Here is a 27,325-nt window from a genome sequence, read left to right as displayed (position 1 = left end):
GGTCACGGGGTCACGGGGTCACGAGGTCACCGCTTCTTTTTATTTTAACGTGAACTTTCCCTGGAAATAAATAAACGTCAGAGTTTCCTCAAAGTCTGTAAACATCGCTGTTTTTATTCGGAAGCGACCGATATATCGGGCCGATATCTGGGTCATTTATAAGATCGGCCGTCGCTGCGGGACGTGGCAGGAGAGGAATGTTCCGCAGTGTCGCTTTAAACCTCTGGTCCTGTGTCCGTGTGTGACGGCGCCACCTGCTGTTCACCTGCATAAACGAGCCGTGTTAGATTCATCTTTGTAACGGAGCGAAGTGAAGGAAGTTCTGACACAGAAACTACTCGAGTCCTCATGAATTCTACTCGAGTACTTGACTGGAGTAGAGTTACTGAGTTCCTGACGCCTCAGAGGCTCTGCGTGAGTGAACGGTTTTTAAAGATCTGTTATTTTTTATAAAACAAACAAGTCCTGTTTGTCTCGATTATAAACCAGGTCTCCTCCGTCTGATCAGCGTCATTAATAATAATTATCATAATTATCATCTGGAAAAAAGCTGTGAAAATAGCAACAAAACAGACGAAAACAATGATGGAAATGTGACAAAAAATGATGAAAAAATGATGAAAAAATGACCAAAAAAATGACAAAAAATTGACAAAAATGTGACAAAAAAAAGTGACATAAAAAATGACAGTGACAAAAAATGACCAAAAAAAGACAAAAATGTGACACAAAAGTGACGAAAAATTGATAAAAAATGACAAATGTGATTAAAAAAGCGTCTGAGTGTCTTGAAAAGCGCTATACAAATAAAATGTATTATTATTATTATTAAAAATGTGACAAAAAAATGACAAAAAATTGATAAAAACGTGACAAAAAATGTACAAAAAATGTGACAAAAAAGTTTCAAAAATGAGTTGAATACCCAACAAAAAAATGATGGGAAAAAAAGAATCTGACGACGTGAGGAAAAAGATATCTGGGTCATTTATAATATCGGCCGTCGCTGCGGGACGTTACAGAAGAGGAATGTTCCGCAGTGTCGCTTTAAACCTCTGGTCCTGTGTCTGTGTGTGACGGCGCCACCTGCTGTTCACCTTCATACAAACGAGCCGTGTTAGATTCATCTTTGAAACAGAAGTTCTGACGCAAAAACTACTCGAGTCCTCATGAATTCTACTCAAACCAAAGTCTCAATTACAGACCTGGTCTCCTCCGTCTGACCAGCGGCATTACTAATAATTATCATAATTATCATGTTCATTATTAGAGATGCACCGATCAAGCTCTTACAACCGACGCTGGAGTTTGAGAATCTGCCGATATCCGATATTAACCGATACCAAGAGTATCAGTAATGGTGTCTGTCTTTGAGTGAACGTTTGAATGTTCATTTTCTCCATTTTAAAGGGACAATACGGAGTTTAAAAATGTCCTCCATGTTCCTCCATGTCCTCGTGTGTAGACTGAGCTCAGACCTGTTACTGCCTCTGAATCCTGCACGAGCTGAATATAGAAGCTGCAGTTACACGTATGACCTGAGGTGGCAGTAGTGAGTATAAAATGACCAACTTGCATCTAGTCCCTTTAAAGCAGCACTAAGTAACGTGTTTACCTTAATAAACCCTCCCCGTCGTCCCTGTGGGGGAAATACAAGTGTTTATGGGATGAGTGGAGGGTCTTATATCGCCCCCTGGTGTCTCTGGACAGAAAACCATGTTTGCAACTTGACTGCCACCGGACCGGAGTCACCAATACACACTAATGGAATCACGAAGAAGCTAACATGCTAACGGGCAAAGCTAACTGCGGCTAACGTCACTTTAAACAGTATTTACAGCAAAGTTTGAGTGAATTTTTTTTTTCTATTGTATAATTGAATGCACAGTAACCCTCTCTCCCTTCGCCTTTCCTGTCAGCGTAGTATTTACTCTCCAAGACAATTAATAAGTTAAAAAATCGTAACTTGCTCCGACACCTGCAGTTGCGCTTATGGCCTCTAGGGGGAAGAGTTACTTAGTACTGCTTTAAGATCAATGAAGTCATTTAGACGTAATAACTGATGAGTAATATCATGATATTACTCATCAGTTTTTACATCTATTAATAAACTCTTGGATAAACATTAAAAAGGACCAGTTTCTAAGTTTCTATTTTTAACTTTAGCTTTAACACAAACGACTCACATAAAGGGATTATTAAACACTTCAGTCGTTACTGTGTTTTTTTGGCTGCTTTAGGTATTTCTATGTTAGCTTCTGTCGCTAATGCCAGCGTTAGCATACTGATGCTAACGCTGGCATCAAAGCTACATTTGCGGAGGTTAAACCCCACCTGAACAGAGCACATTTCCTCCAGTTCGGCTTTACCCAAATCTAAAAGCTTCTTGACTTTAGCTGATTGACAATTTGTGTTGTATTTTTGACTTGTCGCTTTTTTTTAAATAGTTTTTCACGTTTTTGTTTTGTTGCTTTTTTGTCATTTTTGGCCATTTTTTATTTACTTTTTTGTTGCTTTTATTTAATTTCTCTTCTTTTCTTCATTTTTAAATCTTTTTCGTACTTTTATCCTTGCTTACGTCTCCTTTTCATCACAATTTTTTTATTTTTTTTTTTGTCACATTTAGATTTGGGTAAAGCCGAACTGGAGTAAATGTGCTTCAGGTTCAGGTAAGGGTTCAGAGGTTAAACTAACTCAAACTGAGACACGGCCTGTTCCTGTCACTCACAAGGAGGAGGTTAAAGATGAGGATCGGGTCAGTATCGGATATTTGTAGCCGATTCCCGATATCACATTTTTTCTCCGATATCCAATGCTGGTATCATCATAAACGCTTTTAAAGGCGGGGTTTATGCAAAATTGACTTTTTCAAGCTTTCCATCATGTTATTCTGTCACTCCCTCATTAAAAACATGGCTGAAGTGTTGCCTTGGCACATTCACGTATTTCTGAGTAATCTGTAAAAACTCCGATGGCGGCCATTTTAGGGATAGGTTTGCCTGAGTCCTCCTAGAAACGCCCCCACCTCCTGGAGACGCCTCCGAGCTTTCGTCACCAGCCGAGTAACCAACCACTGCTCCTCAGCAGAACCCCCTCCCCACTGATGCCACAGACAGCGTGTGGAGGGGGCGTGTCTAAAGGCTCAGAGGTTCTTAAAGAGACAGAGGCCTATTTCAAGACATTCACTACAGCCATTTTGAGAGAGACATTTTATACAAGGCAGTTATTCTAATTTGCTGCATTTACAGACCAACAGAAGGTTTGTCGTCATTGTAGTGTGATATAGACTGGTGCTATGGGACTGAAAAAAGCAGAATACCCCCTCTTTAAGGTCGTTTTGTTCCGTCCGCGTTCTTCATTTTTGTAGTTTGAAAAGTCATTAAAGGAATCCATTTAAATCTGATATGATTTAACATTACGGCTTACAGTGTTAATTTCGTCCACTCAAATATTGAGTCTTAATTTTAGTCAAAGTGATATTTTTGTGACTAAAATTGGACTAAAACTAAATTAAAAGTTTTTCATGAGACTAAAACTGACTAAAATGTCTAGATATTTTAGTCGACTAAAATAAGACAAATTTAAAATGAAAAGGAGAGACTAAAATCATCCAAACTTGTATTGAGCGTCTGAAAGAGCCTCAGATCATGTTTAAAGGATCAGCTCTGAGCTTTGTTCATGTGGAGCAGAAACATGAAGCAGAGGAACAACATTAAATATGATTATAATGAATATTATCAATATAAGTCGACTAAATTAGTCTTAAATTTAGTCGACTAAAACGAGACTAAAATTTAAACGTTTTTTTGACTAAATCTTGACTAAAATTAAACTACACTTAAGTCAAAAGACTAAAACTAAAATAAAACATGAGGGTTTAACCCACATGTGGAGCCGCGGCCAATCAGAATGACCCAAAACCAACAAAGAAATCAGCGTGTGGTTATTTCAAGGCTCTTTTTTAGAGTGTGTTTTTGGACGTTCGTGACCTTTGACCTCATCCAGCTGCAGCTCTTTGACCTCTTTCCCGTTGTGTTCGATTCACCTTTGGATCTAAACTCCTCATTCCTGAGCTTGAGGAAATGTTTGCAGAGACAAACCTCAGATTTTACATTTGCTGAAAAACCGTGTAAATCGCGAGCGTTTCCTTTGGTTTAAAGAAACTCACATTATTCATCTTTCTGATGTTTTAGTATCGACAAAAGTATCGGTGTCTAAATATAATCTAACGTTTCTCAGCCCAGTCTTTCAGTCTTTAGTCGGTTTCTATTGAACATGTTGAATTAACCCCTTAACTCCCGCCTGAACCGAGCACATTTTCTCCAGCTTTACCCCAATCCAAAAGCTTCTGGAAAACAGGTGTGAAAATAGCAACAAAACAGACGAAAATGTGAAAAAAGTGAGAACAAATGGACGAAAAAAAATGACAAAAAATTTGACAAAAAATGTACAAAAAAATTACAAAAATGACAAAAATTTGACGAAAAAGTGAGAAAAATTTGACACAAAATTGAGAAAAAATGGACGAAAAAGTGACAAAAAATTTACAAAAAATTTACAAAAAAATTACAAAAAAATTACAAGAATTTGACAAAAAAATTTACAAAAAATGGAAAAAAAATTGACAAAAATTTTTAGAAAAAGTGACAAAAAATTTACCAAAAATTTGACAAGAAATTGAGAAAAAATGGACGAAAAGTTCTAAGAATTTGACCAAAAAAATGGATGAAAAAATTAACAAAAAATTGACAAAAAAATGAGAAAAAAGTAAGAATTTGACAAAAAAAATCTAACATTTTGACAAAAATGAGACGACTGCCCAACAAAAAAAGTGATGAAAAAAGATCTGATGACGTGAGGATTTAGTTTTGTAGGTCTTAGCTTTCAAATGAGGCGTTACACTGGCCTACGGGATTTGGGTAAAGCTGAACTGGAGAAAATGCTCTGGGTTCAGGCGGGAGTTAAGAGGTTAAAGGGCTTTTATACTGTGTGAAAATCAGGAGTGAAAAAACATCAGAACAAATCACTTTATTTTCTTCACAAACTTCAACAAATAAATGTTTCAAACGAAAAGACAAATATATAAAAGTTAAAGCGTTTTCTGTAACAAAGTATTTCATTAAATCTGAAGTCCAGGTCGTGCTCAGGGCTCGGGGCTCCAGGCCTGGCTCCGCCCCCTCTCCTCCTGGCCCCGCCCCTTCGGCTCCAGGCCCCGCCCCCTCAGCGCGGGCATCACGGCGTCTCTGTAGAAGCGCTCCAGCTTGACCACCGTCTCCTCCCAGAAGGCGGGGTCGAAGCGGACCGGGACCACGGCCAGGTCTCGCTCGGTGAAGACCACGAAGTCGGCCATGTTGAGCCCGGTGACGGCGAGCTGCGCCTGCACCTGCGTGAAGTACGGGTGCGAGCGCTTCAGGGCGAGTGCCTGCGGCGCCCCCTCCTGGTGGACCTCCTGCAGGCAGAAGAGTCTGTCCTCCCGGGCCGCCGCCGCCACCGTCCGGCCCCGGTGTTTAAAGGGACACTTGACCTCGAGGACCCGCAGGCGCCGCCCGGAGCGCCCGTCCGTCACGATGCCGTCGGGACTCGCGGCGAGCCAGGGGCGGGTCGGGTCGATGAAGAGGCCGCAGTCCTGAACCACCAGGGGGCGACCCAGCGCGGCGCTCTGCTGCTCCTGCAGGGGGCGCACACGAGGATCTCAGTCAGGCTCAACGACACAACATCAGCACAGAATCACAACACAACAGGACTAACCCGGAAACACTTTTCCCTGGAAGGAAACACCGATATGCGGCACTCGTGGGCAGGAGTTATTTACCTTTTACAAGGTTTAACCTGAAGCTAAAGCTAGCTAGCTCAACCAGCTCAACTGTTTATGGAAACAGCTGCGGTGGAGTCGCTCACACCTGGGCCCCCCCAACTCAAACTTTTATGTTATTAACAGTAGCTAACCTAGCTGCTCACTCTCCTCTACAAACATTTAGCAAACACTAAATCCATCTCAGACGTTCCTGTCAGTCACTAATTACGCCTTTATCTGACTCAGCTGTGTCAGGCGTTGCTATGGCGACGCCACAGCGGAGTGACATCCCAGTGATTTAACTACCGGACTAAAATAATGCACCGGCCAATCAGAATCCAGTATTCACCCAGACCCTGGTATAATGAACCATAATAAACTATATTTATATTCTATAACATGTCGTCGGTGCAGATCGGCCTCAGAAAAACCTGTTAAAGATATTTCTATATATTTACTATATCATATGTGTAACTAGAGGCAGTTTGAGAGATGAAAGACTGAACGTATCGGCCGATCCGCTTTCCTTGAAGCCGAGAATCCACAACATTTACTCAGAGTAAAAGTACTTTGAGACGATGCTACTGCAGTACTGTGAAAGTAAGTGATACGATTACTGCAGTACTTCATCGTAGTATTACTGAAGTAGAAGTATAAAGTACTGCAGGGACAGACCTGGTATCTCCGCACGGCCTCGGCCTCGTGCTCCACCCCCCACGCCATCGCTCTGGTCTGGACACGCCCACTCTCACCTGTCAATCAAACCAGAGCAGAACAACAGTCACTTTGGGACCACAGGACCACAGTGGGTGTGGCTAAAGCATATATAGGCTTTACCCTAATCAAAGAGCTTCTTGGGAAATAACACCAAAAAAGCCACAAAAATTAGAAGAAAAATTCAACAAAAAAATGACAAAAAAAGACAAAAAATCAACAAAAAAATGTCAAAAAAATGAAAAAAAATCAATAAAAAATGTCAAAAAAATGGAAAAAAAAATCAATAAAAAAATGAAAAAAAATGACAAAAAAATGACAAAAAATCAATAAAAAAATGACAAAAAAATGAAAAAAATCAACAAAAATTCAACAAAAAAATGAAAAAAAATTGACAAAAAATCAATAAAAAAATGAAAAAAAAAAACAATTAAAAAATGTCAAAAAAATGAAAAAAAAAATCAACAAAAATGTGACAGTTACCGAGTGTAGTCACTGATGGCGCTGATGTAGGAGTGGGCGTGGCTAAAGCGTAGTTTCTGATGTAGGAGTGGGCGTGGCTAAAGTGTAGTCACTGATGTAGGAGTGGGCGTGGCTAAAGCGTAGTTACTGATGTAGGAGTGGGCGTGGCTAAAGCGTAGTTACTGATGTAGGAGTGGGCGTGGCTAAAGTGTAGTTTCTGATGTAGGAGTGGGCGTGGCTAAAGCGTAGTTACTGATGTAGGAGTGGGCGTGGCTAAAGTGTAGTTACTGATGTAGGAGTGGGCGTGGCTAAAGTGTAGTTACTGATGTAGGAGTGGGCGTGGCTAAAGCCTAGTTACTTATGGCTCTGATGTAGGAGTGGGCGTGGCTAAAGTGTAGTTACTGATGTAGGAGTGGGCGTGGCTAAAGTGTAGTTACTGATGTAGGAGTGGGCGTGGCTAAAGTGTAGTTTCTGATGTAGGAGTGGGCGTGGCTAAAGCGTAGTTACTGATGTAGGAGTGGGCGTGGCTAAAGTGTAGTTACTGATGTAGGAGTGGGCGTGGCTAAAGCGTAGTTACTGATGTAGGAGTGGGCGTGGCTAAAGCGTAGTTACTGATGTAGGAGTGGGCGTGGCTAAAGCGTAGTTACTGATGTAGGAGTGGGCGTGGCTAAAGTGTAGTTACTGATGTAGGAGTGGGCGTGGCTAAAGTGTAGTTACTGATGTAGGAGTGGGTGTGGCTAAAGCGTAGTTACTGATGTAGGAGTGGGCGTGGCTAAAGTGTAGTTACTGATGTAGGAGTGGGCGTGGCTAAAGCGTAGTTTCTGATGTAGGAGTGGGCGTGGCTAAAGCGTAGTTACTGATGTAGGAGTGGGCGTGGCTAAAGTGTAGTTACTGATGTAGGAGTGGGCGTGGCTAAAGCGTAGTTACTGATGTAGGAGTGGGCGTGGCTAAAGCGTAGTTACTGATGTAGGAGTGGGCGTGGCTAAAGCGTAGTTACTGATGTAGGAGTGGGCGTGGCTAAAGTGTAGTTACTGATGTAGGAGTGGGCGTGGCTAAAGCGTAGTTACTGATGTAGGAGTGGGCGTGGCTAAAGCGTAGTTTCTGATGTAGGAGTGGGCGTGGCTAAAGCGTAGTTTCTGATGTAGGAGTGGGCGTGGCTAAAGCGTAGTTACTGATGTAGGAGTGGGCGTGGCTAAAGCGTAGTTACTGATGTAGGAGTGGGCGTGGCTAAAGCGTAGTTACTGATGTAGGAGTGGGCGTGGCTAAAGCGTAGTTACTGATGTAGGAGTGGGCGTGGCTAAAGTGTAGTTACTGATGTAGGAGTGGGCGTGGCTAAAGTGTAGTTTCTGATGTAGGAGTGGGCGTGGCTAAAGTGTAGTTTCTGATGTAGGAGTGGGCGTGGCTAAAGTGTAGTTTCTGATGTAGGAGTGGGCGTGGCTAAAGCGTAGTCACTGATGTAGGAGTGGGCGTGGCTAAAGCGTAGTTACTGATGTAGGAGTGGGCGTGGCTAAAGCGTAGTTTCTGATGTAGGAGTGGGTGTGGCTAAAGCGTAGTTACTGATGTAGGAGTGGGCGTGGCTAAAGCGTAGTTACTGATGTAGGAGTGGGCGTGGCTAAAGTGTAGTTACTGATGTAGGAGTGGGCGTGGCTAAAGCGTAGTTTCTGATGTAGGAGTGGGTGTGGCTAAAGCGTAGTTACTGATGTAGGAGTGGGCGTGGCTAAAGCGTAGTTTCTGATGTAGGAGTGGGCGTGGCTAAAGCGTAGTTACTGATGTAGGAGTGGGCGTGGCTAAAGCATAGTTACTGATGTAGGAGTGGGCGTGGCTAAAGCGTAGTTACTGATGTAGGAGTGGGCGTGGCTAAAGCGTAGTTACTGATGTAGGAGTGGGCGTGGCTAAAGCATAGTTACTGATGTAGGAGTGGGCGTGGCTAAAGTGTAGTTACTGATGTAGGAGTGGGCGTGGCTAAAGCGTAGTTACTGATGTAGGAGTGGGCGTGGCTAAAGCGTAGTTTCTGATGTAGGAGTGGGCGTGGCTAAAGTGTAGTTTCTGATGTAGGAGTGGGCGTGGCTAAAGCGTAGTTACTGATGTAGGAGTGGGCGTGGCTAAAGCGTAGTCACTGATGTAGGAGTGGGCGTGGCTAAAGCGTAGTTACTGATGTAGGAGTGGGCGTGGCTAAAGCGTAGTTACTGATGTAGGAGTGGGCGTGGCTAAAGCGTAGTTACTGATGTAGGAGTGGGCGTGGCTAAAGCGTAGTTTCTGATGTCGGAGTGGGCGTGGCTAAAGCGTAGTCACTGATGTAGGAGTGGGCGTGGCTAAAGTGTAGTTACTGATGTAGGAGTGGGCGTGGCTAAAGCGTAGTCACTGATGTAGGAGTGGGCGTGGCTAAAGCGTAGTCACTGATGTAGGAGTGGGCGTGGCTAAAGTGTAGTTTCTGATGTAGGAGTGGGCGTGGCTAAAGCGTAGTTACTGATGTAGGAGTGGGCGTGGCTAAAGTGTAGTTTCTGATGTAGGAGTGGGCGTGGCTAAAGTGTAGTTTCTGATGTAGGAGTGGGCGTGGCTAAAGCGTAGTTACTGATGTAGGAGTGGGCGTGGCTAAAGTGTAGTTTCTGATGTAGGAGTGGGCGTGGCTAAAGTGTAGTTTCTGATGTAGGAGTGGGCGTGGCTAAAGCGTAGTTACTGATGTAGGAGTGGGCGTGGCTAAAGTGTAGTTACTGATGTCGGAGTGGGCGTGGCTAAAGCGTAGTTACTGATGTAGGAGTGGGCGTGGCTAAAGTGTAGTTACTGATGTAGGAGTGGGCGTGGCTAAAGCGTAGTTTCTGATGTAGGAGTGGGCGTGGCTAAAGCGTAGTTACTGATGGCTCTGATGTAGGAGTGGGCGTGGCTAAAGTGTAGTTACTGATGTAGGAGTGGGCGTGGCTAAAGTGTAGTTACTGATGTAGGAGTGGGCGTGGCTAAAGTGTAGTTACTGATGTAGGAGTGGGTGTGGCTAAAGTGTAGTTACTGATGTAGGAGTGGGTGTGGCTAAAGTGTAGTTACTGATGTAGGAGTGGGCGTGGCTAAAGTGTAGTTACTGATGTAGGAGTGGGTGTGGCTAAAGCGTAGTTACTGATGTAGGAGTGGGCGTGGCTAAAGCGTAGTTACTGATGTAGGAGTGGGCGTGGCTAAAGTGTAGTTACTGATGTAGGAGTGGGCGTGGCTAAAGTGTAGTTACTGATGTAGGAGTGGGTGTGGCTAAAGCGTAGTTACTGATGTAGGAGTGGGCGTGGCTAAAGTGTAGTTACTGATGTAGGAGTGGGCGTGGCTAAAGCGTAGTTTCTGATGTAGGAGTGGGCGTGGCTAAAGCGTAGTTACTGATGTAGGAGTGGGCGTGGCTAAAGTGTAGTTACTGATGTAGGAGTGGGCGTGGCTAAAGTGTAGTTACTGATGTAGGAGTGGGCGTGGCTAAAGTGTAGTTACTGATGTAGGAGTGGGCGTGGCTAAAGCGTAGTTACTGATGTAGGAGTGGGCGTGGCTAAAGCGTAGTTTCTGATGTAGGAGTGGGCGTGGCTAAAGCGTAGTTACTGATGTAGGAGTGGGCGTGGCTAAAGCGTAGTTACTGATGTAGGAGTGGGCGTGGCTAAAGCGTAGTTACTGATGTAGGAGTGGGCGTGGCTAAAGCGTAGTTACTGATGTAGGAGTGGGCGTGGCTAAAGCGTAGTTTCTGATGTAGGAGTGGGCGTGGCTAAAGTGTAGTTTCTGATGTAGGAGTGGGCGTGGCTAAAGTGTAGTTTCTGATGTAGGAGTGGGCGTGGCTAAAGCGTAGTCACTGATGTAGGAGTGGGCGTGGCTAAAGCGTAGTTACTGATGTAGGAGTGGGCGTGGCTAAAGCGTAGTTTCTGATGTAGGAGTGGGTGTGGCTAAAGCGTAGTTACTGATGTAGGAGTGGGCGTGGCTAAAGCGTAGTTACTGATGTAGGAGTGGGCGTGGCTAAAGTGTAGTTACTGATGTAGGAGTGGGCGTGGCTAAAGCGTAGTTTCTGATGTAGGAGTGGGTGTGGCTAAAGCGTAGTTACTGATGTAGGAGTGGGCGTGGCTAAAGCGTAGTTTCTGATGTAGGAGTGGGCGTGGCTAAAGCGTAGTTACTGATGTAGGAGTGGGCGTGGCTAAAGCATAGTTACTGATGTAGGAGTGGGCGTGGCTAAAGCGTAGTTACTGATGTAGGAGTGGGCGTGGCTAAAGCGTAGTTACTGATGTAGGAGTGGGCGTGGCTAAAGCATAGTTACTGATGTAGGAGTGGGCGTGGCTAAAGTGTAGTTACTGATGTAGGAGTGGGCGTGGCTAAAGCGTAGTTACTGATGTAGGAGTGGGCGTGGCTAAAGCGTAGTTTCTGATGTAGGAGTGGGCGTGGCTAAAGTGTAGTTTCTGATGTAGGAGTGGGCGTGGCTAAAGCGTAGTTACTGATGTAGGAGTGGGCGTGGCTAAAGCGTAGTCACTGATGTAGGAGTGGGCGTGGCTAAAGCGTAGTTACTGATGTAGGAGTGGGCGTGGCTAAAGCGTAGTTACTGATGTAGGAGTGGGCGTGGCTAAAGCGTAGTTACTGATGTAGGAGTGGGCGTGGCTAAAGCGTAGTTTCTGATGTCGGAGTGGGCGTGGCTAAAGCGTAGTCACTGATGTAGGAGTGGGCGTGGCTAAAGTGTAGTTACTGATGTAGGAGTGGGCGTGGCTAAAGCGTAGTCACTGATGTAGGAGTGGGCGTGGCTAAAGCGTAGTCACTGATGTAGGAGTGGGCGTGGCTAAAGCGTAGTCACTGATGTAGGAGTGGGCGTGGCTAAAGTGTAGTTTCTGATGTAGGAGTGGGCGTGGCTAAAGCGTAGTTACTGATGTAGGAGTGGGCGTGGCTAAAGTGTAGTTTCTGATGTAGGAGTGGGCGTGGCTAAAGTGTAGTTTCTGATGTAGGAGTGGGCGTGGCTAAAGCGTAGTTACTGATGTAGGAGTGGGCGTGGCTAAAGTGTAGTTTCTGATGTAGGAGTGGGCGTGGCTAAAGTGTAGTTTCTGATGTAGGAGTGGGCGTGGCTAAAGCGTAGTTACTGATGTAGGAGTGGGCGTGGCTAAAGTGTAGTTACTGATGTCGGAGTGGGCGTGGCTAAAGCGTAGTTACTGATGTAGGAGTGGGCGTGGCTAAAGTGTAGTTTCTGATGTAGGAGTGGGCGTGGCTAAAGCGTAGTTACTGATGGCTCTGATGTAGGAGTGGGCGTGGCTAAAGTGTAGTTACTGATGTAGGAGTGGGTGTGGCTAAAGTGTAGTTACTGATGTAGGAGTGGGCGTGGCTAAAGCGTAGTTTCTGATGTAGGAGTGGGCGTGGCTAAAGCGTAGTTACTGATGGCTCTGATGTAGGAGTGGGCGTGGCTAAAGTGTAGTTACTGATGTAGGAGTGGGTGTGGCTAAAGTGTAGTTTCTGATGTAGGAGTGGGCGTGGCTAAAGCGTAGTTACTGATGTAGGAGTGGGCGTGGCTAAAGCGTAGTTACTGATGTAGGAGTGGGCGTGGCTAAAGCGTAGTTACTGATGTAGGAGTGGGCGTGGCTAAAGCGTAGTCACTGATGTAGGAGTGGGCGTGGCTAAAGTGTAGTTTCTGATGTAGGAGTGGGCGTGGCTAAAGTGTAGTTACTGATGTAGGAGTGGGCGTGGCTAAAGCGTAGTTACTGATGTAGGAGTGGGCGTGGCTAAAGCGTAGTTACTGATGTAGGAGTGGGCGTGGCTAAAGTGTAGTTACTGATGTAGGAGTGGGCGTGGCTAAAGCGTAGTTTCTGATGTAGGAGTGGGCGTGGCTAAAGCGTAGTTACTGATGTAGGAGTGGGCGTGGCTAAAGTGTAGTTTCTGATGTAGGAGTGGGCGTGGCTAAAGCGTAGTTACTGATGTAGGAGTGGGCGTGGCTAAAGCGTAGTTACTGATGTAGGAGTGGGCGTGGCTAAAGTGTAGTTACTGATGTAGGAGTGGGCGTGGCTAAAGCGTAGTTACTGATGTAGGAGTGGGCGTGGCTAAAGTGTAGTTACTGATGTAGGAGTGGGCGTGGCTAAAGTGTAGTTACTGATGTAGGAGTGGGCGTGGCTAAAGTGTAGTTACTGATGTAGGAGTGGGCGTGGCTAAAGCGTAGTTACTTATGTAGGAGTGGGCGTGGCTAAAGCGTAGTTACTGATGTAGGAGTGGGCGTGGCTAAAGTGTAGTTACTGATGTCGGAGTGGGCGTGGCTAAAGTGTAGTTACTGATGTAGGAGTGGGCGTGGCTAAAGCGTAGTCACTGATGTAGGAGTGGGCGTGGCTAAAGTGTAGTTTCTGATGTAGGAGTGGGCGTGGCTAAAGTGTAGTTACTGATGTAGGAGTGGGCGTGGCTAAAGCGTAGTTACTGATGCAGGAGTGGGCGTGGCTAAAGCGTAGTTACTGATGTAGGAGTGGGCGTGGCTAAAGTGTAGTTACTGATGTAGGAGTGGGCGTGGCTAAAGTGTAGTCACTGATGTAGGAGTGGGCGTGGCTAAAGTGTAGTTACTGATGTAGGAGTGGGCGTGGCTAAAGTGTAGTTACTGATGTAGGAGTGGGCGTGGCTAAAGTGTAGTTACTGATGTAGGAGTGGGCGTGGCTAAAGTGTAGTTTCTGATGTAGGAGTGGGCGTGGCTAAAGCGTAGTCACTGATGTAGGAGTGGGCGTGGCTAAAGCGTAGTTACTGATGTAGGAGTGGGCGTGGCTAAAGCGTAGTCACTGATGTAGGAGTGGGCGTGGCTAAAGCGTAGTCACTGATGTAGGAGTGGGCGTGGCTAAAGCGTAGTTACTGATGTAGGAGTGGGCGTGGCTAAAGCGTAGTTACTGATGTAGGAGTGGGCGTGGCTAAAGTGTAGTTTCTGATGTAGGAGTGGGCGTGGCTAAAGTGTAGTTACTGATGTAGGAGTGGGCGTGGCTAAAGCGTAGTTACTGATGCAGGAGTGGGCGTGGCTAAAGCGTAGTTACTGATGTAGGAGTGGGCGTGGCTAAAGTGTAGTTACTGATGTAGGAGTGGGCGTGGCTAAAGTGTAGTCACTGATGTAGGAGTGGGCGTGGCTAAAGTGTAGTTACTGATGTAGGAGTGGGCGTGGCTAAAGTGTAGTTACTGATGTAGGAGTGGGCGTGGCTAAAGTGTAGTTACTGATGTAGGAGTGGGCGTGGCTAAAGTGTAGTTTCTGATGTAGGAGTGGGCGTGGCTAAAGCGTAGTCACTGATGTAGGAGTGGGCGTGGCTAAAGCGTAGTTACTGATGTAGGAGTGGGCGTGGCTAAAGCGTAGTCACTGATGTAGGAGTGGGCGTGGCTAAAGCGTAGTCACTGATGTAGGAGTGGGCGTGGCTAAAGCGTAGTTACTGATGTAGGAGTGGGCGTGGCTAAAGCGTAGTTACTGATGTAGGAGTGGGCGTGGCTAAAGCGTAGTTACTGATGTAGGAGTGGGTGTGGCTAAAGCGTAGTTACTGATGTAGGAGTGGGCGTGGCTAAAGCGTAGTTACTGATGTAGGAGTGGGCGTGGCTAAAGCGTAGTTACTGATGTAGGAGTGGGCGTGGCTAAAGCGTAGTTACTGATGTAGGAGTGGGTGTGGCTAAAGCGTAGTTTCTGATGTAGGAGTGGGCGTGGCTAAAGCGTAGTCACTGATGTAGGAGTGGGCGTGGCTAAAGCGTAGTCACTGATGTAGGAGTGGGCGTGGCTAAAGTGTAGTTTCTGATGTAGGAGTGGGCGTGGCTAAAGCGTAGTTACTGATGTAGGAGTGGGTGTGGCTAAAGCGTAGTTACTGATGTAGGAGTGGGTGTGGCTAAAGTGTAGTTACTGATGTCGGAGTGGGCGTGGCTAAAGTGTAGTCACTGATGTAGGAGTGGGCGTGGCTAAAGCGTAGTTACTGATGTAGGAGTGGGCGTGGCTAAAGCGTAGTTACTGATGTAGGAGTGGGCGTGGCTAAAGCGTAGTTACTGATGTAGGAGTGGGTGTGGCTAAAGCGTAGTTAGTGATGTAGGAGTGGGCGTGGCTAAAGCGTAGTTACTGATGTAGGAGTGGGCGTGGCTAAAGTGTAGTTTCTGATGTAGGAGTGGGCGTGGCTAAAGCGTAGTTACTGATGTAGGAGTGGGCGTGGCTAAAGTGTAGTCACTGATGTAGGAGTGGGCGTGGCTAAAGTGTAGTTTCTGATGTAGGAGTGGGCGTGGCTAAAGCGTAGTTTCTGATGTAGGAGTGGGTGTGGCTAAAGTGTAGTTACTGATGTAGGAGTGGGCGTGGCTAAAGTGTAGTTTCTGATGTAGGAGTGGGCGTGGCTAAAGTGTAGTTACTGATGTGGGAGTGGGCGTGGCTAAAGCGTAGTTACTGATGTAGGAGTGGGCGTGGCTAAAGCGTAGTTTCTGATGTAGGAGTGGCCGTGGCTAAAGCGTAGTTACTGATGTGGGAGTGGGCGTGGCTAAAGTGTAGTTTCTGATGTAGGAGTGGGTGTGGCTAAAGTGTAGTTACTGATGTAGGAGTGGGTGTGGCTAAAGTGTAGTTACTGATGTAGGAGTGGGCGTGGCTAAAGCGTAGTTACTGATGTAGGAGTGGGCGTGGCTAAAGTGTAGTTACTGATGTAGGAGTGGGCGTGGCTAAAGTGTAGTTACTGATGTAGGAGTGGGCGTGGCTAAAGTGTAGTTACTGATGTAGGAGTGGGCGTGGCTAAAGCGTAGTTACTTATGTAGGAGTGGGCGTGGCTAAAGCGTAGTTACTGATGTAGGAGTGGGCGTGGCTAAAGTGTAGTTACTGATGTCGGAGTGGGCGTGGCTAAAGTGTAGTTACTGATGTAGGAGTGGGCGTGGCTAAAGCGTAGTCACTGATGTAGGAGTGGGCGTGGCTAAAGCGTACTTACCCAGGATGGCTCTGACGTAGGAGGCGGGCGGCGTGGAGCTTTTCCCGTTGGCGAATCTGCTGTTGGCGGCAGAATGAGCCACAGACGCCGTGATGCGGTGCCTCCTGAAGCTGAACCAGGCCGGGTTCAGCCTCTGGCCCCGAGTCCGGACCTCCACCTGCTCCACCAGGTCCCGGCCCAGCAGGTCACCAGGGGGCGCCGTCTGCTCCAGCAGCTGCAGCAGCTCCAGGTCCGACACAGACTCCGCCCCCTGTGACTCCGCCTCCTGTGACTGTGACTCCGCCCCCTGTGAGTCCGCCTCCTGGGACTCCGCCCCCCGTGACTCCGCCTCCTCCACACTCACATCTAACCTCGTTTTTCCAGGTTTTTCTGTCTTTTTTCTCGTGTTTTTTCTCGCCGCTCCTGAATCTCCCCCGCCGCCGCCGCCAGGGTTTGACCTTTGACCCGCTCCGCCTCCACCGTCACCGCTCGGCCTCGTCCTCCTCCTCGCCGGCCCCGTCCCGCCTGCAGAGGGAGAGAACCTGGTGTTGTTTACTCGTTTACTCGCCGGGTGTTTTGGTGAATGGAGGAGCAGCTGATGCCTCCAGGTCTAACTCGGTTTAAACCTGAACGGATCCCATTTCATCCAGTTTGGCTTTACCCTAATCTAAAAGCTTCTAGGGGAAAAAGCACCAAAACAGCCGCAAAAAATGACAAGAAAACAAGGATGTAAACGCGACAAAAAAGAGACAAAAAACTCAACAAAAAAATGACAAAAATTCAACAAAAAGTGACAAAGATGGAAAAAAAAACATTAAAAGGTGACACAACACAGCAACAACGTGAGGAAAAAGATCAGTTTTGTGGGTCTTAGCTTTCAAATGAGGTGTTACACAGGCGGGGGTAAGAGGTTAATAAAATGACGGATCTGTTCCAGCGAGAGAAGCAAAGCCCTGTTTATGGACATGGTTTTTTAATAACATTTGTATCAAATATGAAAAGGTAAAATGCTGACACCGCGCTGGCAAAGCTCTTTTTTATGGTCCTCGTGGAGCTGTAATACCCCCCCCTGGTGGCCAGACTCCAGAAGACCCTCGGTAAACAGGATTCTAATGGGACGGCTTACAGCCTGACTCAGCCCCAAACAGTGGAAGCCTTTCTCAGAGGCTTATGGGAGAATAAAACTTCAGTTTACTTTAAAGGGGGGGTATTATGCAAAATGGACTTTTTCCAGCTTTCCATCATGTTATTGTGTCACTCCCTCATTAAAAACATGGCTGAAGTGTTGCCTTGGCACATTCACGTATTTCTGAGTAATCTGTAAAAACTCTGATGGCGGCCATTTTAGGGATAGGTTTGCCTGAGTCCTCCTAGGAACGCCCCCACCTCCTGGAGACGCCTCCGAGCTTTGGTCACCAGCCGAGTAACCAACCACTGCACCTCAGCAGAACCCCCTCCCCACTGATGCCACAGACAGCGTGTGGAGGGGGCGTGTCTAAAGGCTCAGAGGTTCTTAACCCCTTAACTCCCACCTGAACCGAGCACGTTTTCTCCAGTTTGGCTTTACCCCAATCCAAAAGCTTCTGGAAAAAAGGTGTGAAAATAGCAACAAAACTGAGACGAAAACAATGATGGAAATGTGACAAAAAATGTATGAAAAATGTATGAAAAATGTATGAAAAATGTATGAAAAATGACAAAATTGTGACAAAATGTTGCAAAAAAAATACAAAAATATGATAAAAATTTACAAAAAAATTACAAAAAAGTGATGAAAAATTGAAAAAGTGACAAAATTGTGACAACAAAATGACAAAAAAATGATAAAAATTTGCAAAAAAAAATCAAAAAATGTGACAAAAATTTGATAAAAAATTGACGAAAAAATGACAAAATTGTGACAAAATGTTGCAAAAAAATACTAAAATATGATAAAAATTTACAAAAAAAAATCTAAAAAATGACAAAAAAAATGACAAAAATGTGACAAAAAAGTGATGAAAAATTGATGAAAAAGTGGCAAAATTGTGACAACAAAAATACAAAAATATGCTAAAAAATTGGCAAAAAAAAATCAAAAATTGTGAAAAAAAATTGATAAAAAATTTGAGTTTGAGTTGAAAACCCAACAAAAAAAGGATGGAAAAAAATGTGATGACGTGCGGAAAAAGATCCTCTCGGTTCAAGTGGGAGTTAAGAGGTTAAAGATGACTGCCTGAGGTGAGAGCTCCTCTTCACCCTCCCGGGACGCCCTAACCACCGGCACATCAGCCTTACCTGCTACACGTGGATACCGAACATGTCAGTATTATGAATGAATAAACCTGGTAAGAGTTAGTTTGTACCTGTGGCGCCCCCCTCTGGCCTCACACCGGGACTGTCCTCGGACTGAGCCTGTGGCGGCGCCGCCTTTCTCTGTCCCGAACGGCGTCTCGCGTTTCCAGCTGAACTCGCCGCTGTGGAGTCTTCTTGTGGCGTCGTCATCTGGAGACCTCCTGAGGCGCCGTCAGAGGTTCCCGAGGTCCTGATGCTCGGGTGGACCTGAACATTCGTCATCTGGAGACCTCCTGAAGCGCCGTCAGAGGTTCCCGAGGTCCTGATGCTCGGGTGGTACCACACGCGGGGCGGGACCACGGTTCTCCTGCTTGTTTCAGAAGGAGCTCCTCGGTTCGGGCTCTCCTTCGTCCAGCTGTGACTCCGTGTGCTGGTGGGGGCCGGGGCGTGGATGCTCGGGTGGTACCGCACGTGGGGCAGTGCAGAAGAAACTGAGGTCATTCCTACAGCCTGAGGGAAGAAGAAAGTGGAGTGAAGGTCCAGCTCATGTTTTTATCATTTTTAATCAGGATTATTGGTTTATTTTAGAGCGCGAGGCGGGATCTTCTTGTATGAACTGTTGCGGATGCATTTGGTTCACAGTATTTGTCTAAACTGTAAAACAGACCAGATTTATTATGAAATAAACATAAAAACTGTATTTCCTTTAACCTCTTCCCACCCGCCTGAACCAAATGCATTCTGTCCTCTTTGGCCATTATATAGGCCTGTGTAGCACCTCATTTGAAAGCTAAGACCCACAAAACTGATCTTTTTCCTCACATTGTTGCTGTGTTATTTTTTTGTCACATTTTTGTTGAATTTTTGTTGATTTTTTTTTGTTGAAATTTTTGTCACATTTTTGTCACATTTTTGTCATTTTTTTGTTGAATTTTTGTCACATTTTTTTGTTGAATTTTTGTTGAATTTTTGTCATTTTTTTGTTGAATTTTTGACTTTTTTTGTTGAATTTTTGTCACATTTTTTTGAATTTTTGTCACATTTTTTTTGAATTTTTGTCATTTTTTTGTTGAATTTTTGTCATTTTTTTGTTGAATTTTTGTCATTTTTTTGTTGAATTTTTGAAAAAAATTTGTTGCATTTTTGAAAAATTTTTGTTGATTTTTTGTTATTTTTTTGTTGAATTTTTGTCTTTTTTTGTTGAATTTTTGTCACTTTTTTGTTGAAATTTTTGTCACATTTTTGTTGAACTTTTGTCACTTTTTGTCGCGTTTACATCCTTGTTTTATTCTCATTTTTTGCAGCTGTTTTGGTGCTTTTTTCCCAAATAAGCTTTTTGATTAGGGTAAAGCAAAACTGGAGAAAATGGAATCCGTTCAGGTGGGAGTTAAGAGGTTAACTCGGAAAACGTCAGGCTCCGGTGTTTTTCAAATGAAGGTCTTTGGCGACACCTACTGGACAAACCTGGAACTGTCACCGGAACATTTGTTAATAGAATATATTTTTTTTTTGATTATTATTCAGAGCAATGAAACACATATTCGATTGAAGTAAAGTTTGCTCTTGTTGTCGCTTGAGCTGATTTTCTTACTGAAAAGTCCTTGTTCTGTTTCTGCTTTTACTTTGAAATCTCCTAAATCCTGAACCGCGGAAGTTGTTTTTGGCTAAAAATAACCTTTAAAACTGTCCGTCGGATTTAAACTGGTAACTGTGAGTTTGTGCTGAATATTTCTCGTGAGATTTGCCTTGAAAATAACTTTACAGCCGCGAAAACAGTCTCCGCTTGTGTCGAATCAGCGAAAAACCACCGAAGCTACTCAAGGTAAACATCAAAATTAAACCAAACCAAATGACTTTTACTGGAGTTTGACTCAGCCGAACGTTTCACGAGTGTTGCTTTTATAATACTAACATTCACGTGTTAACATTGTTCACGTGATTATCAGAGAAACTCTTCCGTGAACGCTATTTTAGTGAAACTGCTTCACGGAGTTCGCCGTTCCCGCTGTAAACCTGTTATTATCGCTGCTTTGGCGCTTTTTTCTTCCGTTTCTGTCGCGGAAATATCGTCGGAATCGCAACATGTCGCCGCGTTGTTGTTCTGTCTGTGAATATGAGTGAAAACAGCAGCTGCGTCTCTTACCTGCGAGTTTCTCTTTATCTGAAACACAGAAGTGAAACTGCGCTATTTAACCCCCTCCCGCGGTGACTCAGAGCCCCGTGACCGCGCGCGCTCTGTCTCAACACGTCCCAAAAATACTTTTACATCGATATTTATTCATCACTTTGTCCAGACGTCTTGTATAATCTCAGTTTTCGTCCCTCTTGGCCTTTTCCCCGCGTTATTTTAAGCGTTTGTGCCGTTTTTCCTCTGACGTTGCAGTTGCGTCAGTTTATTAACGCTCCCCGTGACGTCAGCTCGCACAGTCAGGATGGCCGAGCGGTCTAAGGCGCTGCGTTCAGGTCGCAGTCTCCCCTGGAGGCGTGGGTTCGAATCCCACTTCTGACAATAACCTTTTTCACGTATGAAAAAACACGATTTAACAATATCGATCACGACAGACCGATTCTTTACGTCTGTGATCGGTTTTAATTGGGTTAATGTTGTGATTCATGTTTGCTTCCATTTTGTTTTGGTTTATTCCGAGCACATTTTCTCTACAGTGGAACGCCTCATTTGAAAGCTAAGACTTACGGAACTGTTTTTGTTGTCAGGTTTTCATCAGGTTTCATGATATAAAATGGGACCCTGATATAAAATGGACCCTGATATAAAATGGACCCTGATATAAAATGGACCCTGATATAAAATGGACCCCGATATAAAGACCTGGTTCAGACCTGGTTTAGACCTGGTTTAGACCTGGTTTAGACCTGGTTTAGTCTCGGTTTAGTCTCGGGTAAAACCAGCCCGTTACTCAGAGTCCTGCAGTAAACACCTGATACACGGTGCAGTTACATGATCTCTCCACCACTGCTCCCTGGCGCTGTTTCACCCCCTCCTGCAGCTGCTTCAGTGAGTCCTGTTCTCTAATGGAACTTATAATGAGCAGTAAAAACTGTGAACTGTCCTGTCGATGCACTAATCCTAAAGTGGTCACAGGTCAACAGTTCAGCTTTACACAAATCTAAAAGCCTGCAGAGCAACAGTAACGCCTCATTTGAAAGCTAAGACCCTCAGAAGTTGCACTAACTTGTTTATCGGAGGGTCTCCGTGTCAGGATGGCCGAGCGGTCTAAGGCGCTGCGTTCAGGTCGCAGTCTCCCCTGGAGGCGTGGGTTCGAATCCCACTTCTGACAAAACATTTTCTCTTCTGTGAAATAATGTAAACTCTGAGCCGAGAACATGAAGCAGAAAATCAACATTTCTGTGACTCCCCAGTGACCCCGCAGTGAAAAAAAAAGTCTCGATGTGAAGAACAGATGATACAAATATGTTGGTAAAGTTTCGGTTCCTCTTTCGTTGTTGTTTTACAGCTCAGGTGTCGGCCATTACAGGTGCGTTCATGTAACGCTTTCATCTGGGAAATAACGTCAGATTTTCAAAGTTTTGTTCCTTAAACTATTGTAAACATGACATTTTACAGACGGGCCTGAGTTGTTTATTGTGTGATTTTGGGCTCCTCCCCCTCCCTCCCCCGTCTCTCTCTCTCTCTCTCTAATGTTTCTCTTATGCACCAATGCAAACCTTTTTTTCTGATTAAAAAGTTCCATAATGCAGCTTTAAAGCCACTGTACCTGGTTTTACTTTCGTTGACAGTATATATATTCAGTATATATATTTTAAATTGATGTCATGAATTTGTTTTGCAGCATTTCTGTGAAAGTGACTCGAGACTCGTCCCTGAAAGTGAAACCTTTAGTGTTTTCCTCTTTCACTGCCTTCACGGCGGCCATTTCCCACTTCCTTTTTACTCCTACTTTTCTACTTTCTGCTTTACCCAAAACTCTAATCCCAGATGTGTCACATGTGTCGCTGTTTTAACTCTTTTCTCTGTGTTTGGTGAAAATATCAGTTTATTGTGCAGTGAGCTGCTGTTACAGCCTCCCCCCCCTCACCCTCTCTCTCTCCCCCCTCCCTCCTCTCTCTCTCCCCCCCTCTCCCCTCCCTCCTCTCTCTCCCCCCTCTCTCTCTCCCCTCTCTCTCCCCCTCTCTTTCTCTCTCTCTCTCCTCTCTCTCCCCCTCTCTTTCTCTCTCTCTCTCCTCTCTCTCACCTCTCCCTCCTCTCTCTCCCCTCCCTCCTCTCTCTCTCCCCCTCTCTTTCTCTCTCTCTCTCCTCTCTCTCACCTCTCCCTCCTCTCTCTCCCCTCCCTCCTCTCTCTCTCCCCTCTCTCTCCCCCTCTCTTTCTCTCTCTCTCTCCTCTCTCTCTCCCCTCCCTCCTCTCTCTCTCCCTCTCTCCCCTCTCTCCTTCTCCCCCCTCCCTCCTCTCTCTCTCTCCCTCTCTCCTCTCCTCTCTCCCCTCCCTCCTCTCTCTCCCCCTCCCTCCTCTCTCTCCTCTCTCCTTCTCCCCCCTCCCTCCTCTCTCTCTCCCCTCTCTCTCCCCCTCTCTTTCTCTCTCTCTCTCCTCTCTCTCTCCCCTCCCTCCTCTCTCTCTCCCTCTCTCCCCTCTCTCCTTCTCCCCCCTCCCTCCTCTCTCTCTCCCCCCCTCTCCCCTCCCTCCTCTCTCTCCCCCCTCTCTCTCTCCCCTCTCTCTCCCCCTCTCTTTCTCTCTCTCTCTCCTCTCTCTCCCCCTCTCTTTCTCTCTCTCTCTCCTCTCTCTCACCTCTCCCTCCTCTCTCTCCCCTCCCTCCTCTCTCTCTCCCCTCTCTCTCCCCCTCTCTTTCTCTCTCTCTCTCCTCTCTCTCTCCCTCTCTCCCCTCTCTCCTTCTCCCCCCTCCCTCCTCTCTCTCTCTCCCTCTCTCCTCTCCTCTCTCCCCTCCTCTCTCTCTCCCCCTCCCTCCTCTCTCTCCTCTCTCCTTCTCCCCCCTCCCTCCTCTCTCTCTCCCCTCTCTCTCCCCCTCTCTTTCTCTCTCTCTCTCCTCTCTCTCTCCCCTCCCTCCTCTCTCTCTCCCTCTCTCCCCTCTCTCCTTCTCCCCCCTCCCTCCTCTCTCTCTCTCCCTCTCTCCTCTCCTCTCTCCCCTCCCTCCTCTCTCTCTCCCCTCCTCTCTCTCTCCCCCTCCCTCCTCTCTCTCCTCTCTCCTTCTCCCCCCTCCCTCCTCTCTCTCTCTCCCTCTCTCCCCCCTTTCTCTCCCCCCTCCTCTCTCTCTCTCCCCTCCCTCCTCTCTCTCTCCCCCTCTCTCCTCTCCTCTCTCCCCTCCCTCCTCTCTCTCTCCCCTCCTCTCTCTCTCCCCCTCCCTCCTCTCTCTCCTTCTCCCCCCTCCCTCCTCTCTCTCTCTCCCTCTCTCCCCCCTTTCTCTCCCCCCTCCTCTCTCTCTCTCCCCTCCCTCCTCTCTCTCCTTCTCCCCCCTCCCTCCTCTCTCTCTCTCCCTCTCTCCCCCCTTTCTCTCCCCCCTCCTCTCTCTCTCTCCCTTCTCTCTCTCTCCCCTTCTCTCCCCCCTGCAGTATCTCCATGTCAGGATGGCCGAGCGGTCTAAGGCGCTGCGTTCAGGTCGCAGTCTCCCCTGGAGGCGTGGGTTCGAATCCCACTTCTGACAGAACATTTTCTCTTCTGTGAAACCAAACATCCTCCGCCCAAAAAACATGTTCAAACTCAGAGGGTTAAAGGGGAGGAAAATTACTAATAAATGACCCCAAAGCTCGGAAATGTGGGGATAAAAAACAAACCTGTCATTGCACCCCCTGGTGGCGACTCCAAAAACACTTTTGTTTAAGTTTAAGCCTTTGATGGACAGACTGTGGAGGCTCAGGTCCCGCCTCTTTGTCCTTTTTTGGAACTCTGGAGGAGGAGCCTGAGCTGCATCATGGGGGTTTCTCTTTAATGGAGACTTTAATGTAAACTTCACCTTTATTCTGTTTATTCTCATGAACTCCCTGGACCATCCCTGCCCTTAAGCTCCGCCCCCAGGCCGTGAGAACCCAGGGTGCTGAGGGCGCTACAGCACCCCCTGGTGGATAGTAACCCCTTAACTCCCACCTGAACCAAGCACGTTTTCTCCAGCTTTACCCCAATCCAAAAGCTTCTGGGAAAAAAGTGTGAAAAAAGCAACAAAACTGAGACGAAAACATTGAGGAAAAAGTGACAAAAAAATGTACAAAAAAAATGACAAAAAAGTGAGAAAAATCTGACGAAAAATTGACAAAAAATTACCAAAAATTGAAAAAAATTGGACGAAAAAGTGACAAAAAATCTACAAAAAATGGAGAAAAAATGAACGAAAAAAGTGACAAAAAAGTGAGAAACATTTTACGTAAAATTGAGAAAAAATGGACGAAAAAGTGACAAAAAAGTCAAAAAAATTTGACATAAATGAGACGACTGCCCAACAAAAAAATTGATGAAAAAAAATCTGACGTGAGGAAAAAGATCCATTTAGTTGCCTGTTGTTGATGTTTTGGTTTCTGTTCCTGTTGTTGATGTTTTGGTTTCCTCACAGACCCTGATGGGGGCGGGGCCTGTTCCTGTTGTTCATGTTTTGGTTTCCTCACAGACCCGATGGGGGCGGTCTCTGAGGTGGGGCGGGGCCTGTTCCTGTTGTTGATGTTTTGGTTTCCTCACAGACCTGATGGGGGCGGTCTCCGAGGTGGGGCGGGGCCTGTTCCTGTTGTTCATGTTTTGTTTCCTCACAGACCCGATGGGGGCGGGGCCTGTTCCTGTTGTTGATGTTTTGGTTTCCTCACAGACCCGATGGGGGCGGTCTCCGAGGTGGGGCGGGGCCTGTTCCTGTTGTTCATGTTTTGGTTTCCTCACAGACCCTGATGGGGGCGGGGCCTGTTCCTGTTGTTCATGTTTTGGTTTCCTCACAGACCCGATGGGGGCGGTCTCCGAGGTGGGGCGGGGCCTGTTCCTGTTGTTCATGTTTTGGTTTCCTCACAGACCCGATGGGGGCGGTCTCCGAGGTGGGGCGGGGCCTGTTCCTGTTGTTCATGTTTTGGTTTCCTCACAGACCTGATGGGGGCGGGGCCTGTTCCTGTTGTTCATGTTTTGGTTTCCTCACAGACCCTGATGGGGGCGGTCTCCGAGGTGGGGCGGGGCCTGTTCCTGTTGTTCATGTTTTGGTTTCCTCACAGACCCGATGGGGACGGTCTCCGAGGTGGGGCGGGGCCTGTTCCTGTTGTTCATGTTTTGGTTTCCTCACAGACCCGATGGGGACGGTCTCCGAGGTGGGGCGGGGCCTGTTCCTGTTGTTCATGTTTTGGTTTCCTCACAGACCTGATGGGGGCGGGGCCTGTTCCTGTTGTTCATGTTTTGGTTTCCTCACAGACCTGATGGGGGCGGTCTCCGAGGTGGGGCGGGGCCTGTTCCTGTTGTTCATGTTTTGGTTTCCTCACAGACCTGATGGGGGCGGGGCCTGTTCCTGTTGTTCATGTTTTGGTTTCCTCACAGACCTGATGGGGACGGTCTCCGAGGTGGGGCGGGGCCTGTTCCTGTTGTTCATGTTTTGGTTTCCTCACAGACCTGATGGGGGCGGGGCCTGTTCCTGTTGTTCATGTTTTGGTTTCCTCACAGACCCTGATGGGGGCGGGGCCTGTTCCTGTTGTTCATGTTTTGGTTTCCTCACAGACCCGATGGGGGCGGTCTCCGAGGTGGGGCGGGGCCTGTTCCTGTTGTTCATGTTTTGGTTTCCTCACAGACCTGATGGGGGCGGTCTCCGAGGTGGGGCGGGGCCTGTTCCTGTTGTTCATGTTTTGGTTTCCTCACAGACCCTGATGGGGGCGGTCTCCGAGGTGGGGCGGGGCCTGTTCCTGTTGTTCATGTTTTGGTTTCCTCACAGACCTGATGGGGGCGGTCTCCGAGGTGGGGCGGGGCCTGTTCCTGTTGTTCATGTTTTGGTTTCCTCACAGACCCTGATGGGGGCGGTCTCCGAGGTGGGGCGGGGCCTGTTCCTGTTGTTCATGTTTTGGTTTCCTCACAGACCCTGATGGGGGCGGGGCCTGTTCCTGTTGTTCATGTTTTGGTTTCCTCACAGACCCTGATGGGGGCGGTCTCCGAGGTGGGGCGGGGCCTGTTCCTGTTGTTCATGTTTTGGTTTCCTCACAGACCCCGATGGGGGCGGGGCCTGTTCCTGTTGTTGATGTTTTGGTTTCCTCACAGACCTGATGGGGGCGGGGCCTGTTCCTGTTGTTCATGTTTTGGTTTCCTCACAGACCTGATGGGGGCGGGGCCTGTTCCTGTTGTTCATGTTTTGGTTTCCTCACAGACCTGATGGGGGCGGTCTCTGAGGTGGGGCGGGGCCTGTTCCTGTTGTTCATGTTTTGGTTTCCTCACAGACCCTGATGGGGGCGGTCTCCGAGGTGGGGCGGGGCCTGTTCCTGTTGTTGATGTTTTGGTTTCCTCACAGACCTGATGGGGGCGGTCTCCGAGGTGGGGCGGGGCCTGTTCCTGTTGTTCATGTTTTGGTTTCCTCACAGACCCTGATGGGGGCGGTCTCCGAGGTGGGGCGGGGCCTGTTCCTGTTGTTCATGTTTTGGTTTCCTCACAGACCCGATGGGGGCGGTCTCCGAGGTGGGGCGGGGCCTGTTCCTGTTGTTCATGTTTTGGTTTCCTCACAGACCTGATGGGGGCGGTCTCCGAGGTGGGGGCGGGGCCTGTTCCTGTTGTTGATGTTTTGGTTTCCTCACAGACCCCGATGGGGGCGGTCTCCGAGGTGGGGCGGGGCCTGTTCCTGTTGTTCATGTTTTGGTTTCCTCACAGACCCTGATGGGGGCGGTCTCCGAGGTGGGGCGGGGCCTGTTCCTGTTGTTCATGTTTTGGTTTCCTCACAGACCCTGATGGGGGCGGTCTCCAAGGTGGGGCGGGGCCTGTTCCTGTTGTTCATGTTTTGGTTTCCTCACAGACCTGATGGGGGCGGTCTCCGAGGTGGGGCGGGGCCTGTTCCTGTTGTTCATGTTTTGGTTTCCTCACAGACCCTGATGGGGGCGGGGCCTGTTCCTGTTGTTCATGTTTTGGTTTCCTCACAGACCTGATGGGGGCGGTCTCCGAGGTGGGGCGGGGCCTGTTCCTGTTGTTCATGTTTTGGTTTCCTCACAGACCCTGATGGGGGCGGTCTCCGAGGTGGGGCGGGGCCTGTTCCTGTTGTTGATGTTTTGGTTTCCTCACAGACCCTGATGGGGGCGGTCTCCGAGGTGGGGCGGGGCCTG

At 47.3% G+C, this 27,325-nt stretch overlaps 1 protein-coding gene across 1 annotated transcript; it reads right to left on the bottom strand.

Annotated features, from left to right (window-relative positions):
• Positions 1 to 5,090: 5,090 nt before the first annotated feature.
• On the bottom strand, positions 5,091 to 26,861 carry LOC306982896 (uncharacterized protein; the record flags this gene model as incomplete). The annotated part of the gene is made up of 6 exons (XM_079583340.1): positions 5,091 to 5,668; positions 6,470 to 6,546; positions 15,835 to 16,099; positions 16,172 to 16,338; positions 18,159 to 18,597; positions 26,670 to 26,861. The coding sequence occupies 6 exons, from the start codon at positions 26,859 to 26,861 to the stop codon at positions 5,144 to 5,146; spliced, it is 1,665 nt and encodes a 554-aa protein (XP_079439466.1). The 3' UTR covers positions 5,091 to 5,143.
• Between the last annotated feature and the right edge of the window lie 464 nt (positions 26,862 to 27,325).

Source organism: Gobius niger (genome assembly GCF_951799975.1).
Source record: "Gobius niger genome assembly, contig: SCAFFOLD_104, whole genome shotgun sequence".
NCBI classification, from domain to species: domain Eukaryota; kingdom Metazoa; phylum Chordata; class Actinopteri; order Gobiiformes; family Gobiidae; genus Gobius; species Gobius niger.
The sequence above is the reverse complement of the archived record's forward strand: the minus strand, read 5'-3'. Positions and strand labels throughout refer to the sequence as shown.